Source organism: Heloderma suspectum, chromosome 2 (assembly GCF_057233095.1).
Source record: "Heloderma suspectum isolate Gila_16-S chromosome 2, 16-S_ref, whole genome shotgun sequence".
NCBI classification, from domain to species: domain Eukaryota; kingdom Metazoa; phylum Chordata; class Lepidosauria; order Squamata; family Helodermatidae; genus Heloderma; species Heloderma suspectum.
Genome location: NC_139459.1, coordinates 91,820,667 through 91,838,162, shown reverse-complemented (window position 1 = coordinate 91,838,162; position 17,496 = coordinate 91,820,667). Strand labels below are relative to the sequence as shown.

The following is a 17,496-nucleotide window of genomic DNA, read 5'->3' as shown; positions in this document are numbered from 1 at the left end:
GCTGTAAGAAGCTCATAAGCAGAACCTGGTTAAGCCAGACATGCCTTGTTTGTCCACAGCATCTACTAATCAAAAAGGGACTGATCCTAAACACAGAGGTTCTATTCATGGCTAACAGTCATTAGTAGGTCTCTCCAGTATTAATTTATCAAATCTAAAATGTTTTGCTAGTACTATGTTAGTGGCCAACACAACATCTGATGCCACTAAATTCTGTAATTATTCTTTAAAGAACTTTTGTTTGTTATGAAGCAACAGTGCCAAAATAATAAGAATTCTACAACAAGCTGAATTCTGCAACCTGTGTTACGCAAATGTTACTTTATGTAAATGTTTAAATATTTGCATTATTTATTCTGCCTCTGCTAGTCATGAGGATGTGTGCAAGGAGGCACATACAGCTTGAGCTACCCATGATCACTAGTTATCTTATTCCATTTCTGAGATTTCCCCCACACATTTTCAAGCTTAACTTTGTAGCCATGAAAACTAGAAACTTGCTTTTATAAAAAAAGTGAAAACCAATGTTCTCAGAATCCCACGATCTATGGTGAGTATCATTCTTTTCTATGATTTTGAGCCACCACCTAAATCTGTATGCCACACTTTCTTCTAGAGCAGTGTTTCTCAAACTGCAGATCAGGACCCAAGAGTGGGTCTTAGTGCTTAACTGCCCTGTGCAATGACCACACCACCAAGAGTTGGTTAGACAGCAAGGATAAGATTTATAATAATAATTTTAAAACCCCTATAAAGAAGAAAGGATAAGAGAGGAAAGTTGTTATAGGAAGAACTAAATGTAAAAACAGCAGAAGAGATTGATGATTGGATATAGCTGGGGATAGGGTACAAGTTAAATGTGAAAGAAGATGGGGAGATGACAGGAGATGGGTAAGAAGACTTTGAGAGATGTGTGAGGAGGAGAAAAACAATATAAAACTCACAGTTTTCTCTACTTAGACCAGAGGTCCCTAACCTTTTTGTGTCAGTGGGCACATTTGAAATTTTGAGGAGGTGTCAAGGGCACTCTCACAAAATGGCAGCCATGATGGACATGGCCAGTCACAAAACAATCATTTTCCAGATGGCAGACTAATAGAAAGATAACTAGCCGAAGAACCTAAGGCAGGTGTGAGGCTTAGATCCAAAATGCGAAACCACTCTTTCAAACCCAAATAAAGGGCACCACTTCTAGGTCAAAACATAATTTAAAATAATCTTAGGGTACAGTCCTATGGGATGAGCCCTGGGTACTCTTAAGGCTCTGAACTCGGAGGCTTATGAGTATCAATAAGGCTCCTCACACCTTCCGCTCTGCATTTCAGCTAAATGAGCTATTTCATTTTTGGGGGGGCAGGGAGAGAAGGAGGCTGGGGAGGCCATAGGATTTCTCATATGGATGCCATCCTGCCCCCGGGAACGCCCCCTTTCCCCCATCTCTATGTTCCATTTTCTGAGCACAAAGACGTAACTGGTGCGGTTTTCTCCATACCAGCTTTGAGGGGGAGGGGAGCGGAGCGACGTTTCCTGCCTCAAACTGGGAGCCCGCCTTTGAGCTCAAAGCCAGCAAACCAAAATATCCAATGTCGCCCCTGCTTCCCCAGATGCTGTCTAAGAGACACAAGATTGCTCTCTTAAGAAATCAAATTTAAATCAGGCAAGATTCCTGCACTGAGCAGGGGGTTAGACTCGATGGTCTTACAGGCCCCTTCCAACCCTACTATTCTATGATTCTGTGATTCTAGGTAGGGAGTCTGATGAGCACCAAGAGAGGTGGCTGTGGGCACCACATTGGAAAAACAGACTTTGAGCCCCTGGATCAGCAAACTTTTCCCGAAATGGGGAGGCCAAGTAATGGCACCTCCAGCCCTAATTTCTGTACTTAACTTGTGGAAAGCTGAATTATGGAACTCCCTGCTATGAGGAAATAGCTGTGATAAAGAATTTAACCATTTTCAAAGAGGGATTAGTTGTCAATATAATATGGCATCTGCAATCGCCAGCTGATTATTCCAAACTCTGCCTCCATTTGTCACCATTTTGTGACTAGTGGGCCTCAGCCATTTTCAGCTCTCTCAAGCAGGCCCTGGAGATAGAAATTTTGAGAACTGTTCTAGAGCCCTTTCATGTTCCAACAAGCACCAAAACAAGAAGCATAAATATGCAACAATGGTTTCAGCAGTTGTTAGAATGTGCAAACACACTCTTTAATGGAATGACAATAGCATAAAACCAGTTCAAAGATATTCCCATATTGATCTAATCTAGAATCTGTTTATATCACAAGAGCATTACTAAAACTGTCCCAGTTACTATTGTGAGAGGGAAGTATAGTATACCTCAAATGTGCCAAAGTATACTAAGCTAAAAGTCCACATAACGTACAAATATGGTGGATAATACACACACACGGGCATGCACAGGCTTAACCTCTGACAAGCCAGAAGTGTTTTAATAGTAGTAGCTACTGGCATGGCATATAGAAAAGCAAAACCACTGAAAGATATTGGCAGCAATACAGAAGATAACTGCATTTAGGTCTCTGATTGGAATAAGGCTGAAAGGAACAGTTAAAGGCTTAAATTGCATTTCTTTTATTTGGATTTAATGTGCTTAACTTTCTTTGCATGGTGCCCAGCCTGTGATACTGTCACTTCTAAGATAATATAACAACATAGTCCAACGATGGTGTTTTGTTGTTTATTCGCTTCCGACTCTTCGTGACTTCATGGACCAGCCCACGCCAGAGCTTCCTGTCGGCTGTCGCCACCCCCAGCTCCCCCAAGGTCAAGTCTGTCACCTCCAGAATATCATCCATCCACCTTGCCCTTGGTCAACCCCTCTTCCTTTTGCCTTCCACTTTCCCTAGCATCAGCATCTTTTCCAGGGTCTCCTGTCTTCTCATTATGTGGCCAAAGTACTTCAGTTTTGCCTTTAAGATCATTCCCTCAAGTGAGCAGTCTGGCTTTATTTCCTGGAGTATGGACTGGTTTGATCTTCTTGCAGTCCAAGGCACTCTCAGAATCTTCCTCCAGCACCACAGTTCAAAAGCATCTATCTTCCTTTGCTCAGCCTTCCTTATGGTCCAGCTCTCGCAGCCATAGGTTACTACGGGGAATACCATTGCTTTAACTACGCGGACCTTTGTTGTCCGTGTGATGTCTCTGCTCTTCACTATTGCCAGAAAAGAAAAGAAACCCCATGTATTTCCACTGGAGCAAGCAAATTATTCACTAAGGTTTTCTTGATTACTGAATAATTTAATACTATTATTTTTATGAATTACTACCACAAAGCAGCAGGCTACCTCAAATACATCTTACTAAATGTTGGACAAATTGGTCCTTTACTTGGATACTTTCCCTCATGTTAAGGGAATATAGTTATAGAAATTAAAAATCTTTATGCTTTCTAAACTGGGTTTGATTTAATGCATTCAGCTCAAAGAGATAGTTGTGTAAACAAAACAAAGCTTGAACATTTCTATGTCAATTCTAGACACTATTACAAAGGAAAGCTACTGAAGAGAACAAAATAGGTAAATATGGATTACAACTATAGCAGAACTAACTTTTTACTTCTGAAACACAAATTTAAGAACTAGCTGAATGAGGGGTTTTTTGTTTTGTTTTTAAAGCTCCAATTGTCTGGACAACAATCTATGTTGCAACATCATAACCCATGTGTATAGCTTCAAAACATTCATTCATGGTAGATGATGATTAATGTAGGAACTATATCACTTTCATTAACAGAGTGGTTTCACCAGGTTATGGTTGATTTCATGGGTTAGCAGTCTGTGGAATGTTTTAATTTTTCTTCATGACATCGGGCTAGTATATGAATAAAGGACCCTGGCTTGCAGTTCTGTAGCTCTTTCAAGACCACGAAAAACTTGTGATGCTGACAGTGTGCATCACACAATTTCCAAATTGTCTATCTTCTAGGTGAATGGAATTCTTAAACTTCATGGATTTTGGAACTTAATTAACAATACCAGGTTGCATCCAGAGGAGTGGAAGCAGAATTCTGCTTGAGCAATGGGGATATGCCATCTCTCCCATAACTGCAGTTCCCTGTGTCCCTCCTTAAAATCCACTCAAGGGTTGAGTGACCCTCTAGAGCAGAGCTTTGCAAACTTTTCATGTTGGTGACACACTTTTTAGACATGCATAATGTCGTGATACGGTAATTCAGTTTTACTAGCAAACCGGAGGTTAAACTAACCCGTTATGAGAGATACGGACACATACATAAATTGTAATAATGAAATGTATGGGGATAGAACATATCTCATGAAAACCTTTCATTTATATTTTTAAAAATATACGATTTGTAAGATAATAACATACATTGTTGTCATTTATGAGTAACAGTATGTAAATATGTGCAAGAAAATTTGAAAAATAAACAAAATTAACTAAAGTATTTACAATACATAGGCCCAGGTAGGAGCTCAGCTGCAAAAACACATGAAGTAGAGAAGCAAAAGTCCAACAAAAATGGTGTAAATATATATGTCTCACTACAAGGCTATATTGCTGTAAATATTTGCAATGCCTATGTCCAGAGTCCAGTTCCAGCACTCTCCGGTGGTATACTGCCGGTGGGTGGTTAATCCACAATTACAGCAGAGTAAAAATAAAAATAAATGGCAGAAATCAAATTATAAGTGCCACGTGGTGGGTGGGTGGCTTGCTGTTTGCCACATTGGGTTTGGGAGGGTGGCCTCCCTTCAGCCAGCAGCAGGTGGGTTGACTGGGTGACAGCCTGCAGCTGCGCTCGCCTGGGTGATTGGGAGCACACTGATTCTGAGGCTTCTGGCCTCCACTGAGCTCCGTTCCGACTGGCCAAGATGGCGGATGGCCTGCTTGGTGCAGTCCCAGTCCCAGGCGGCGTTTCCACCCACGCACTACTCTGGCCTGGCCGCGCAGGAGCGCGGTGCAGAAGTCCGCGAAGGGCGCGCTCGAAATCTCACAGGGCTGGTGGCCGCTGCTACTTCTTCGCGCCGGCGTCGGCCAAGCTCTGCTCCCAGGGAAGCGCCTCCCCTCCCTTCGCCCTGTGCCTCTACCTCGCCGTACTGCTCCAACATCGCCAATCACGTGCGCCCTACGTCAAGATGCCACATGATCCTAAAGCAGCTAATGTTAAAGCAGCTAAGCCTTAGCTGCTTTAACATTAGCTGCTTTAGGAAGTTCCGGGGGAGGGGCCAAGGGAAGCAAATGCGAGTAAGGGAGCTCCGCGCTGCCCTTCCGCACAATTTTCTGCATTTCGCGCAACACACCTACACACTGCCGCCGACACACTAATGTGTCGCGGCACACAGTTTGGAAAGCTCTAGAGCAGCATGGTGTGAGTGCTACAACGGATCAGCAGAATTCAGGGGAGACACCTTGCATGAGCAGAAATGCATTTCCACTTGCACTAGGCACCTTTGAATTCTACCCACTGATCTCATGCTGGAGAAATGTGCCTGTTGAGGACTAATTTCTAAACAGAACTTATGGCCTGTAAGAGCAGGATTTTAAGAATGTTCTTTATAACACACCCAACACTTGTCTGCATCTCCACATCACAGAGGAAGACAGGGAATGGCGGACAAGCTTTCTTTTGGGCAACTTGTCCACCATTAGTGGTGCCTTCATTGAGGAACCCCTGATGACCTTCCAAGGAACACTAGGGCTACCCAGAACACAGTTTGAAACCTACTGACCTATAATATTAGAGATTCTTCTTTGTTCTTTCTTATTCAGACTTATTTCCATTTATCAAATATCAGATGGTATTGTTTCACCAAACCCACCAGAAGTCAGATTGTCTCTGACAGCAGGCTTAACTGTTTATATAATAGAAGGCAAACCTCAGGAAAGCATAGTGTTTATGATGCAATTAATCATCACTGTCATCATCATGGAACTCTCAGAGCTACCAGAAAGTAGACAAATACCTTCCACTTCCTCCCACTCAGAGTTGTGGGAGAAAGTAGAAGACACAAGCATCCATATTTTTGGCAGCTGGGAAGCCTGTTCAAAAGATGAAGAGTTTGCAAGTCACAACTGTTTGTAACTGGCTTCTTTCCACTAACCGTACTTCATATTAACTACAGTTTCCCAGGTTCAAATGACAGGGCAAACAGTGGTTAATGTAAAACAGAAGTATTTTTTAATCAATGTTTTATTGTGAATTTTTACAAAATAAAACAAACTGAAAACAATACAAAACCTAAAAAAAAGAATGAAAATAAAAATACAACAACATGTTCAAAATCCTGTTTCTAACATTACAATATTGGAGGAAAAAAGGGGGGGGAAGTTTACACATAAACTTCAGTAAACGCAGACCAAATATCCGCAAATAAGTCCATTTGCAAGTTACACCTATGTACCACTCTTTCAAATGTTGCTAGTGTTGTTAAGTCTTCAGTCCACTGCATTATAGGCAGTGAGCTTTTATCCTTCCAATATCGTAGTATCAGTCTTTTAGCAACCAAAAGGACGTGAAAAATCCATTTATACTGACCATGTGTTACATTCCCTGAAGCAGGTAAGTAATTTAAAAGAACATTTACATCAGGAAATATTAAAGAGCTTTCCAATACAAAATTTATCTGTACAATAACTTCCTCCCAAAAGGAGGCAGCCACTGGGCATTTCCAAAACATGAATAAAAGAAGCATTGACTGCATTACACCTCTGACAATTAGCCTAATTTGACAAGCCTTTACTAAAAAGACATTGTGGCATCCAAAATACCCAAAACAAGAGCTTTTGCTGAATAAGGCATAACCAAAGATCCATTGAAATGCCTGATAGATACACCAAAACGGTAGTCCATTGATTAAACAAAATAGGACGTTCCAATTCCTTGTTCCATTCCTGCTGTAAACCACTTGTGCCATATTTATCCATTGATAATAATTGTTTCTAAACATGAATTGAAGGTTGATACATCTGACCAGCTTCAGTATTTCCTATAGCAGAGGAGACTCCGAGACAGTAAAAGCAGCAGGACCGAATCTAGATACCAACAAATGTTTCAATTGCAAATATTGCCATTCCACTGAAGCCAGCAGATCAGATTGATCTCGCAAAATTGAAAATACCAAAAACTCATCATCAACCCCCGCTAACTGATCTAAAGTAAAGATGATCTTATCTGTCCATATCAGCCATAAAAACGCTTTCTTGCCAATTCTTAAATTTGGATTTCCCCATAAAGTCAATTTAGCATGGGAAAATGGGTCAAACTGTAACTGATGTGCCATTATACACCAGACTTCCCTAACTGCTAAAATTGTGGGAGGAGATCTTTCTACCTTAATATGCTGAGAACCTAATGCCATCCATTTAAAGAGAGGCTCCAGACAAGAAGATTCCAATACTGACCACAGAGGAAAATCTAATTTGAGTGGAAAAGACCAAAATTTAGAACAGGTCAGCAAATAGGCCCGATGGTACATAGCTAGATCCAGAAAACCGAACGAGCCCTCATTAACTGAAAGTTGCATCCTTTTTAAAGATATTCTTGGTGGAGAAGAACCCCAAAAGAATTTATGAAACAAAGCATTGAGTTTTTGAAAATATTTGCCGGGTATAAGTATAGGGATCCATGTAAAACAGAAGTACAAGCTTCCAAACTACTCCTTGCAGCAGCACTGGAGAAGGGGAAGAGTTCGAGTCCAAGGCTAAACTATGGTTTAGCGTTATGTACAAACCAGCCCTGTATTTCAACACAGTCTATGTTTGGACCATCAATTCCTAGCTTAATAAGCTAGGATATGCATGAGCCCTTTTGTTGTCACTTTGTTACGCACAAATTTTAAGTTGGCTTCTGAATCTTAGCTTGTTTGGGAGCCAGTTCCTGGTACGGACACAACAGGAAGCTATGTTTAACCGCAGCTTCCTAGGTCATTTCACCATTCATGCAACGAGAGGAACAAAGCTGCAGCAAAGAGGCTGTATGCGGGCACAATATGCTTATCCATAACTTGGTTTAATAAACCAGGATTTGACCATCCAAACTAGGCCATAGTTTTATATGTGACTGAATAGAAATGTTAACATTTATGTTTTCACTTTTTTCCAGTAGATAGTCCTGGATATATTGGTCCATCCCATGAGAAGATATTCATGAAAAATGCATTTCAACATCTGCATAAAACAGACTGAAAACGGTTCTATACATGAGCTTGAGTATTTTGCTAGATTAAGGAGTAAATGCATAAGATGAATAAAACACACACACACCACAACAGCTATAATGGTCTACATTAAAGACTTCAGAGTGTAGAAGTCAAGCAATTGTGGATTCAGTTAAGTAAGAGCGAACTAAAAAAAAATTAAATTGCACACAAATATTTTATTTCACTGTCTCTGAAAAAAACTTGGATACAATTAGTTTCTCCCAAGGCTACAAAGATTAAACAAAAACAAAAAACAAGATTATAGAGCATATATAAATTGTTTTCAAAACAAACCATGGCATTTCTCCAGATTACATTATTTACCCTAATTGAAAGTTTGCTTTGATAGCACTCTCTTGCTTGCTGATTTGTGGACTTTATTCTTCACTTGACGTTGCCAGAGTTTAGGCTCCACTGTATTAAGAGCTATTAAAATTACTTCAGTTTAAACACCACAGCTTTTTTAATGTTCAAAATGAGAGACAGCACAGACTGTGTTTTAATTAAAGTAGAACACATTTCAATACAGTGTGAATGTAGGATGTCTCTAGAGTGGTTTCTAAAAATGACACATTGTCTCTATGCTGTAGATGCTGCATCTTTAAATAATCAAGTTAATTTAAAGCAGTCAGGGGGAGGATTCATTTGCTTACTTGTATCCAGCTGTTGGCCTTCAATTCCACAGGGTTCTGTGGTTCACCACTGTACAGACAACATAAGCACCACATTAGAATCTTCTGGCATTCATCTGCAGATAGCAATCCAAATAAGAATATTTTTTTTAAAAAAAATCAAAGCAGAGCAAGAACAATCTTTTGCTCATGTTAATAAACAAAAAACCCAAGGACCAAAGTCAATCTTTACCCCTAATTTTTTGTATTACGTGATTTCAAAGTCATTCCATTAATCACTTATAGATACTGTTTCTTCTTGCCTTTTATTATTATAGTACATGCATTTTAATAGAAAAGAGGAACCATTTTGTATAATAATGGGATGGAGCCAAAAGCATTTGTCCCATTGACTCCAATGGGATTTCAATGGAACTAATGCATGACTTCTGCTGGATCCAACCCAATTATTTTTGCAACTTCTCTATCTTTTCCCCAATTTCTCTATCTTTTCCCCAATTTCTTTATCTTTTCCCCATTTTATTGATAAAATTTGAGTAAAAGCATCAATTATATAAAAAAACCCCAATCTTATATTACATTCAAAAACTACTTGTCGCTATTCACAACACATTATTCCACCTTCTTCTAATATACAGTTGAACTCTAGACATCCCTTTAAAGGGAGTATTCTCTCAATTATTTTTTACAGGAAGTAAGCAGGAATAAACAAATCCCTTAATTTACTTAACAATTCAGTTTTTCCTGATACAGGGAATGCTTTCCAATGATAATGTTTTGTGGGGAACCAAGTTTGTATGTGTGATGCATCCCTTGTACCATTTTTGCAGATACCCAGACATGTCCTACAGGATCCCTGGCCTGGACTATGTGATGCCTAAAATGTTCCCAACTGTCTCCCTGACATTCCAGGTACATAAATACATCACACGTGAGTGCATCACACACCGAAGTAAAATCCAATTTCAATTCTGTTTTAACTATCATAGCTCACGATGAAGGAAGTACTGTGAAGCAGATGAGAATTTAACGAAGAATTATTTAATAGAGAATTCTTGACCACCAAGCAAACTGCAACTCCCAGAGTTTGGGGTAAAGCCACCAGATTTTCAAAGTAGCCTAAATTTGTAGTATGAACATGCTTTCCACCCAGAAACTACCACTTAAGCTCAGCACTAATTGCTTGTATTGGCAAAGTGGGGTCATTCTTCAGAAGCCTTCCTACCTAACAGCAAAACACAGTGCTTCAGATAGATAATGCTTCTATCAGATAATGTTATCCATTAGATAATGATATCATGTGCAAAGTCTACTTCAAGATAGAAAAGTCTGTATCTTGTTTGGATTGATATGGCCAGTATTAATAATGGATCTATTTCACAGTTACTGGCTCTGTATTTTTGCCAGATAAAAACTTTGTCCTTAGATGACTTTACAGAATGGTAGTGAAGGTACAGCTTCATTACTCTTCTGTTCAGACATACATAGTTTGCATATGCATTCCACGTTTTCCACATATGTACTCAGAATCAGAAAAATTCTTAACCTCCTGTTTCCCTTCTCTTCCTATCTACCTGAAACTTTGGTTTATTGGAGATATATGTATATTAGCTTATGTTGTTGTTCAGTCGTGTCTGACTCTTCGTGACCGCATGGACCATAGCACGCCAGGCCTTCCTGTCCTGTGCTCTCCCCTGGAGCATATATTAGCTTATAGAGAACCTTTTTTCTGCATACAGATGAAATAAATTCTCCGGAAAACTCGTTGCACCAGCAAACACTACTGGCATTGCACTGGAGGTAGCTTATGCTAGCACAACGTAGTTTTCGTTAGCGCCAGTGCCGAATAGGATACTGTCCTTTCTGGATTAATATTGAGGTTTTCTTCTCTTATTTTATTTTTCTCTTTTTCCCTGTTTCTTTGTTTTTGTTTTTTGGGCAGTATATTCATTATAATTCACTGGTGTGCTTTTGGACTAATTTATATTGGGTTTTAGGGACAGGGGCAGTGAACCTTGCAATTAGAACTTTACATTCAAAAGAAGAACTTGAGCTTTCCACAGTAAAAAGCCCCCAAACAGACAGAGCTCTTTGCAGCAACTCAGAGAACAGCTGAATATTCTGTTGGTGGTGGGAAGAGAGCCATCAATCCTAAGGCCCGTGAGTGAGGTCACATTGGGACTACTTCCACTTAGCAACAACCCATCAGTTTAAAAACTGATGGGTTGTTAGGGATGCATGGGCATACTGCCTGCAGCATACCCAGCTCTTTTACTCCACAACTCATGGTCAGCTCAGCAACCCGTGATCAGCTCCTGCTGAGTGTGACATCCAAACCCAGACCCAGCAGTTAACCCAACACCAAACCAGCACACCTGCTTTCTCGTACTCATGTACAACAATCCAATGTTTTTTTAAACTGATGGATTGTTGTTAGGTGCAAACTAGATCTGTCTTTTCTGATGGACTTCTTGCTGGGAAGAATGTCATTATCCATGAAGTTCCAAGGTATAAAGCACTTGGATCACAACCAGGAATACCTCTACTTAAACCCTCAGCTGTGTCTCAAGGTACAGTGCATGTTAAACAAAGACATAGCAACATGGTGATGCGACAAGCACATAAACCAGCATATATTTTGTGTTCTCTTTACTCATTTTAAAACCATAACTGAAAATCTATCAGGCTAATTCTCACTTGCCTGTATAGAATAAAGAGAAGAAAAAAATACTGTGTGTGAGGGGGGATGACATGAGGTATTGACAGGCAGAAAAGTGCCACACCACATACAAATTTACATGTATTCTCAGGAGATCAAACCTTTATCTACAAGGGGAAATCTCATTATTAATTTTATACAATATTATAGCATCAATATACAAGCAAGAAATCATTGGCATTTTTTCTCAATTGCCAGATATTCTGCTACTTATAGCCATTTAAAAAAATTGTAGATACTACTCAAAGTATAAGTTAATGTGTTGACTGTTGTACTTCTATTTTAGAGCAAAACTTTAATGGTCCAAATTAGAGTTTTTAAATATCTGTCTCTTGGAGTATTCCACATTTTCTTTTTTATTTATGTCAACATATATTTGGAGCATTTCTCATAATATTTGACAACCTATAGGGAAAGAGGCCATAGCTTATTGGTAAAGCACATGCTTTGCATGCAGAAAATCCCAGACTATTACTGACATCTCCAGGTAGGGGCAGGAAGAACCCGTCTGAAACACTGGTGAAATGCTGCCAGTCGGTCTTGATAATACTGACCTACATGGGCCAATGGTCTGATGCAGTATAAGGTAGCTTTCTATGTTCCAGACAACATTTTTTTTCATTACTAACTTTGGTCTCACTGATTTCAGTGGGATTTAACTTTCAATAAATTGGACAACTATGTATTAGACATTTTGACATTTTATCACGTACATATTTTAAAGTATTATTATCTTAATGAATATTCCCATAACTAACAAAATCCAACAACAAATATGTTTATTTCACAAAGGTAATTTCAAAGACTCACCATAGCCAATGACAAAGGGATTCCAACAAAGCCTTCCCAATAACTGACCAATTAATGGAAACTCTTGGACTGCGGTACTACAATTCTGAAATTAAAGAAGATGCTCAGTCTCCAAAATATTGCATGTCAAAATGAACTAAGTGTTCAGAATGAGACGGCTTTGCAGAAAAGAACATGAAGGACACAGCATCTTCAAAGACAAAGCTCACAGACCATAACTGTTACCTCAACCCTAATAACTCTGCAAGCGGGAGCAGGAGCTTCTTCAAAGATGATACATATGTATGCAATAACTACAAAAGGGAAACTGTGTGGACCATAGATGCAAATTTAGATAGGCTAAGCTCCTACCACACACTTGGGAAATAAATTAGGAGCAGTCTGTCAGACACAGCCGTACATACGAACCACCACTACACAAGCACTGCTGGCTGGCTGAACACTAATCATTTCACTATTACTTCTTGAGGAGGTACAGTCAGAAAACATGATGCAGATAGGACAGTGGCTGGGTTCACACCATCATGCCGGTAAAAGAAGCCATTGTAGCTTCTTTCCCCAACTCTGTGCATGCCACACACGTGCCGACTGTTTACATAATTGCTGCAGAGTGGGCTGGCGTGTCATCCAAACCTGGCACAGGTGGCTTCGTACCTGCCCTACAATCCATGACATGCAGTGGGGTTGTAGGGTGGGTACGAAGCCACCCCCACCGCAGGTTCGGATAACTCGCCAATTATGTAAACAACCGGCGCACGCATAGGGGTGGAGGGAGCAGCCACGATGGCAAACCCAGTCAGTGAAGACAGAGCATGAACCGTCCTGCAACTTGACTGCACAGAATCAGTTTCCTAACTCAAGCAAATCCTAAAGTTGACCAGGAGTGCCCTCTGGGTATATCAACTTATGGCATACCCCACCAGCCATGTATGGTGGCCCACCACAGGCTCAGTGAACTTCCTGTTCTTCCTGGAAGAGTCCAAGAACAGGAGGACTGCAAGCACTTCGGATACCTCAGTATATGGCTGGACGGTTGTGCTTGGTCTGCCTCAGAACATGAGGCAATGCAGGTGCCTTCTCCATAAGTGGAGAACGCCATTCCCAAACTGACAAGAATTGTTCATCATAGATTGAGCATCATTCATAAGTACTGCAAGACCTTTCTACAGTCCACCTTTTTGTGACCTAGATGAGGCCCATAGAGGGTGAGATTTTCACAGTTGTTCTGTGAAGAAAATAAAAATTAACACATGGTATTAATCTATTGTTGTTATCCCTAGCTTTCAAGATGGGATGGGTTAAGTCACATAAATAAAAATAACAAATTATTCAAAATGTCATGCCTCTTACATCATACTATGGATTATATGAAGGGCTGAGTAGTAACTACAGTACAAAGAAGTCCTGAAGTTTCTGTTACTGTTTGCTATATTCTACATGACATCATACTTAGGCAGTTACAACCTGAAATTTAACAGACACTATAGCTACAAAACCTAAACAAAATTTAACCAAATGGAAAGCAGCTTTGCTATAAAAGTAATACATAGCACAGTTTATAAACATTCTATGCAGTCATTTTTTCCCATTTTTGTAGCTTTATTGTCTAATAAATGAAGTCTTTTTAAATGGTACTAAACTGAGATAATATACAAGTAGCAGAAAAGATAGTAATCACATACTGGTGCAATAAATTCTTCAGATTTCTCCCACATTTGAGGCTAGCCCTAGACTTACTGGGGCCAAATACAGAAAGTCCATCTGAGGCCAAGTTTCACACGGAATTTGCTGCAATTAGCCATTTTCAAGGAAAGGATTTTCATTAGAGAATTTATTGTATCTTAGCCATTTGCCATTATACACAGTTTATAGGGGGGAAAAGATTATACAAAAAGATTAAACTCTACTAATAGACCCTCAAAAATTGAATAATTTTCCTTACAGCCTTTAAGCTTTGTAACATGCATCTGTAAAACATTGACAAGAAATCTAGATGTTCTGAAGGATACATATTTGGCTCTCGGGTCATTATAGATAGAGCATTCTAGAAGTACATGAATATCTTCACTGATACAGAATTGCAACCACATACTCTGTCCTTTTTAGGAACCCCTTTATGCTGACCCACCCAATCTGCCAAAGGAACAACATTTAATCTTTCCGAGTAAAGGCTACCCTCATTTTAACATCTGGCAGATCTACCAAGTATTTTGGGAGTGATAGTTATGAAGGAATAAATGAGGCATAAAATTTGTTAGCTTGACAAACCTTGATCCCAGCCACCTGAGATTGCATTTCAGTGTCCTTAAGCCTTTGGAGCAATATTTCTTTAGCTCTATCAAATACTTGAATTAAAAGAAAAGAGGTAGAGAATCCCAGACTCATGACAGCAAGTTGCATTTTTTTGCTTCCAAGAGTTTGGGCCCATCTCTTCCAATACCATCAGAATAAATTCTGATACCCGCTTAAAGATGATTTTTCACCAAAAAAGCAGGGCTAATCTAAGGGCTTCAGCTTTGATAGTCATTACACCCAGTTCTCCACGATCCTCTTCTAGTTTTGTAGAAATGGGAACTGCCAGAAGTCTATGCAGAAATTTATTTTAAGCTCTTTCTAATGAATCTAAATTGGCCACAGCCCATAGTGGAGATCCATATAGCAATTTTGGCAGAGCCCTAGTCCTGTACAATTCTAGGGTGGGCTGAACCAGATTGCCCTTTTCAGTCTCACAAACATATCAACAATTACTGATTTATAATTGATGTTTCATTAGCTTATCTGACACTTGACATTTACCATTTTTAAACACACTTTCCCCATATTTTATACTAATAATATAGGCTAAATGCTCTATCAGTAAAGTTAATTTTAGTGCATACAAAATGCCCTAATAGTTTGCTGTTTCTCTTCTAGAAATTATTACCAGACAATACTAAAATTGCACAGACACATCTAGAAATATTTACATATGATCCAATGGTGGGCTGAAATGTCTTTGTATGCCTCAGCAGTAGGGTTAATATGTCAGCAAACTCTTTATGATTTAGGGGATCAGTTACAATTTTGTATGTTAAGGGTCTTTAAATAATCCAATTTATGAGCTGAAGCCAGAATCAAATACTTGTTTATTTTAAAAAGCCTTTTTTTAAAGGTTACTGTGTTGGGTAGGAAATCTCATGTGAGAACATAACCAATCAAGGAGAAAAAGCTCCTTTCACAATAAATCAGGAACACAGGAAACACATTCCTGTTTGCATTACCTGTGGCTGTTTCCCCAATTTACTTCTGTGATCCAGCAATACATTAGGTCAATACTACAAGGCTCTCTGCTACTGTAAACTTTCTGTCTTGTCAAAATGTGGGGCGCACAATGTTTCTGTAACAGTCTTCGAAACAGTTCATTCTTAACAGTTAATTCACTTACCATATGTTTCAAAGCTCCATAAATCTGCAGTAGAAATTCCTGTAATTCAGGCAAGTGAAGGCAGACATCTTGCTGATATTCTGAAGCGGTGATTTGACCCCACTCAAGACTCTTGTGCAGCCAAAACTCAAAGCTTAATTTAGTGACTCTAGTATCTTCAGCCATTCTGTCACCTTAAAGAAAGGGGGCAGGGAGGGGAGATGGTAAAGCTTATCTGTGAGAAAGATCTTAGCTAACATTTAACACATAAGATGTAGAATTAAAATATTTTTAGCAGTTTGCATGATGCATAAGTTACTCTAGTAGCTCCTAAAATGGAATGTTTTTGTGTGTCAAAAGTAGAAGAATAACTAAAAATATCAAAATGCATCACTTTTCCTGGAGCTTACATTTTTACCATTCATGTTAACTGATCAATATTTTGTTACAAGAGCAGTAAAACAGTGCATTGGTAAGAATACTTAAGGAAATACACAGAGGCATGCACACTCTGTAGCCTGTGGGAAACAAATGCAGTCAGAACCCTACTTTTTAAACTAAAGACACCCTTGGGCTGCAATACTTCACCAAGAAACCACATGTTTGGAACAAAAGCAACACTGCTAATTCCCAACATTCACAAATCTGAAGTTTTTAAAAATATAATAAATCACAACTTTTCATGTAAAATACATATTCAAGCATTCTGTATAACCACGTCAGCATCACAACTGAGCCATAAATTACAGCTTCATGCAGAGAGAAATTTGATTATCCTCTTTCTAACTTCCTTGAAATTTGGAGAATTGTCAGTCTACCCTCCCTCCCTACTAATACAATCCAACTCACTCCTATCCTCTCTCAATGCTCCCCTAAGACCAATGCAGCTGGTCATTTTTGTATGATGGTGATGTGATGAGGCCACTACAAGTTGCCATTTGGCACATGTGGGCCAATTTTGTGAATGCTCCAACACATAGCATCAAGTTCACAGCTCACCACTTTTAAAATATGAGCCATAACGTAATAAACAGTCACAATTCATAACCGTTGACAATACCATAGGACAATTTTGTCACCACTTTAGTGCCACTAAAATCTGTGTTGCAACTGCACTGATTCATATCAAAAAGGTTTAAAGGAAGGGATCCATGCATGTGTCCAGAACAATTTCCACAGATTAAATTTCTTTCCTAATGGAGGGGATAAAGACACGGGGGACATGTCAGCCAGGCAGATGGTGCTGTCAGAGATACTGGAATATGCTCACTCCTTTAAATCTGAAGTAAGTAGAAGCAGAAGCAGTGCCTTTAACCTTTGCAAATGTCACATCTGGGTGTGAAAATCCATGCTTTGGGGAAAGCTTGCAGCCAAAGGATTAATTGACAAGGAACAGCCATCAAGAGAAAGTGAAAGAGATCAAGTTCCAGGAACCATCCTGCCCAAAACAGACACTAATGTCCAGACAAAATTTCTTAAATGGCTCATTAACGTTGGAGGCCACTTCTGCCAGCTATGACATACCAACAAGTCAGTGTGGAACTAAGGCAAGCTACTGCGGTATGTAATTGCAGTAGACAAAAGCAGCTCCCAGCTCTTTAAAAAACAGAAAAACAGCACCATGATACTGAGTGAGGTTTTTTCTTACCTGTTCCCTCATGCCATAGCAATTTGTTGGGTGAAGGGGGAGAGATTTACACTGGGAAATGTTGCGAGGGTTAAAAAAAAAAAAACCCTCCTCCAGCACCAC

General features: G+C 39.4%; 1 protein-coding gene across 7 annotated transcripts in view; it reads right to left on the bottom strand.

The window, feature by feature from the left end:
• The window catches only part of FANCC (FA complementation group C), a 127,873-nt gene that overhangs the window by 91,227 nt on the left and 19,150 nt on the right, over nucleotides 1-17,496 (bottom strand). For all 7 annotated transcript variants that reach the window (XR_014787742.1, XM_084834134.1, XM_084834136.1 and 4 more), the window contains exons 2-4: nucleotides 15,768-15,940; nucleotides 12,344-12,428; nucleotides 8,836-8,930 (exon numbers count right to left, since the gene is read on the bottom strand). Coding sequence is in view for 6 of the 7 variants with exons in the window: in XM_084834135.1 (XP_084690261.1) it covers nucleotides 8,836-8,930; nucleotides 12,344-12,428; nucleotides 15,768-15,940 (353 nt within the window). In the remaining variant the exon portion in view is untranslated. The remainder of the gene's footprint in view (nucleotides 1-8,835; nucleotides 8,931-12,343; nucleotides 12,429-15,767; nucleotides 15,941-17,496) is intronic.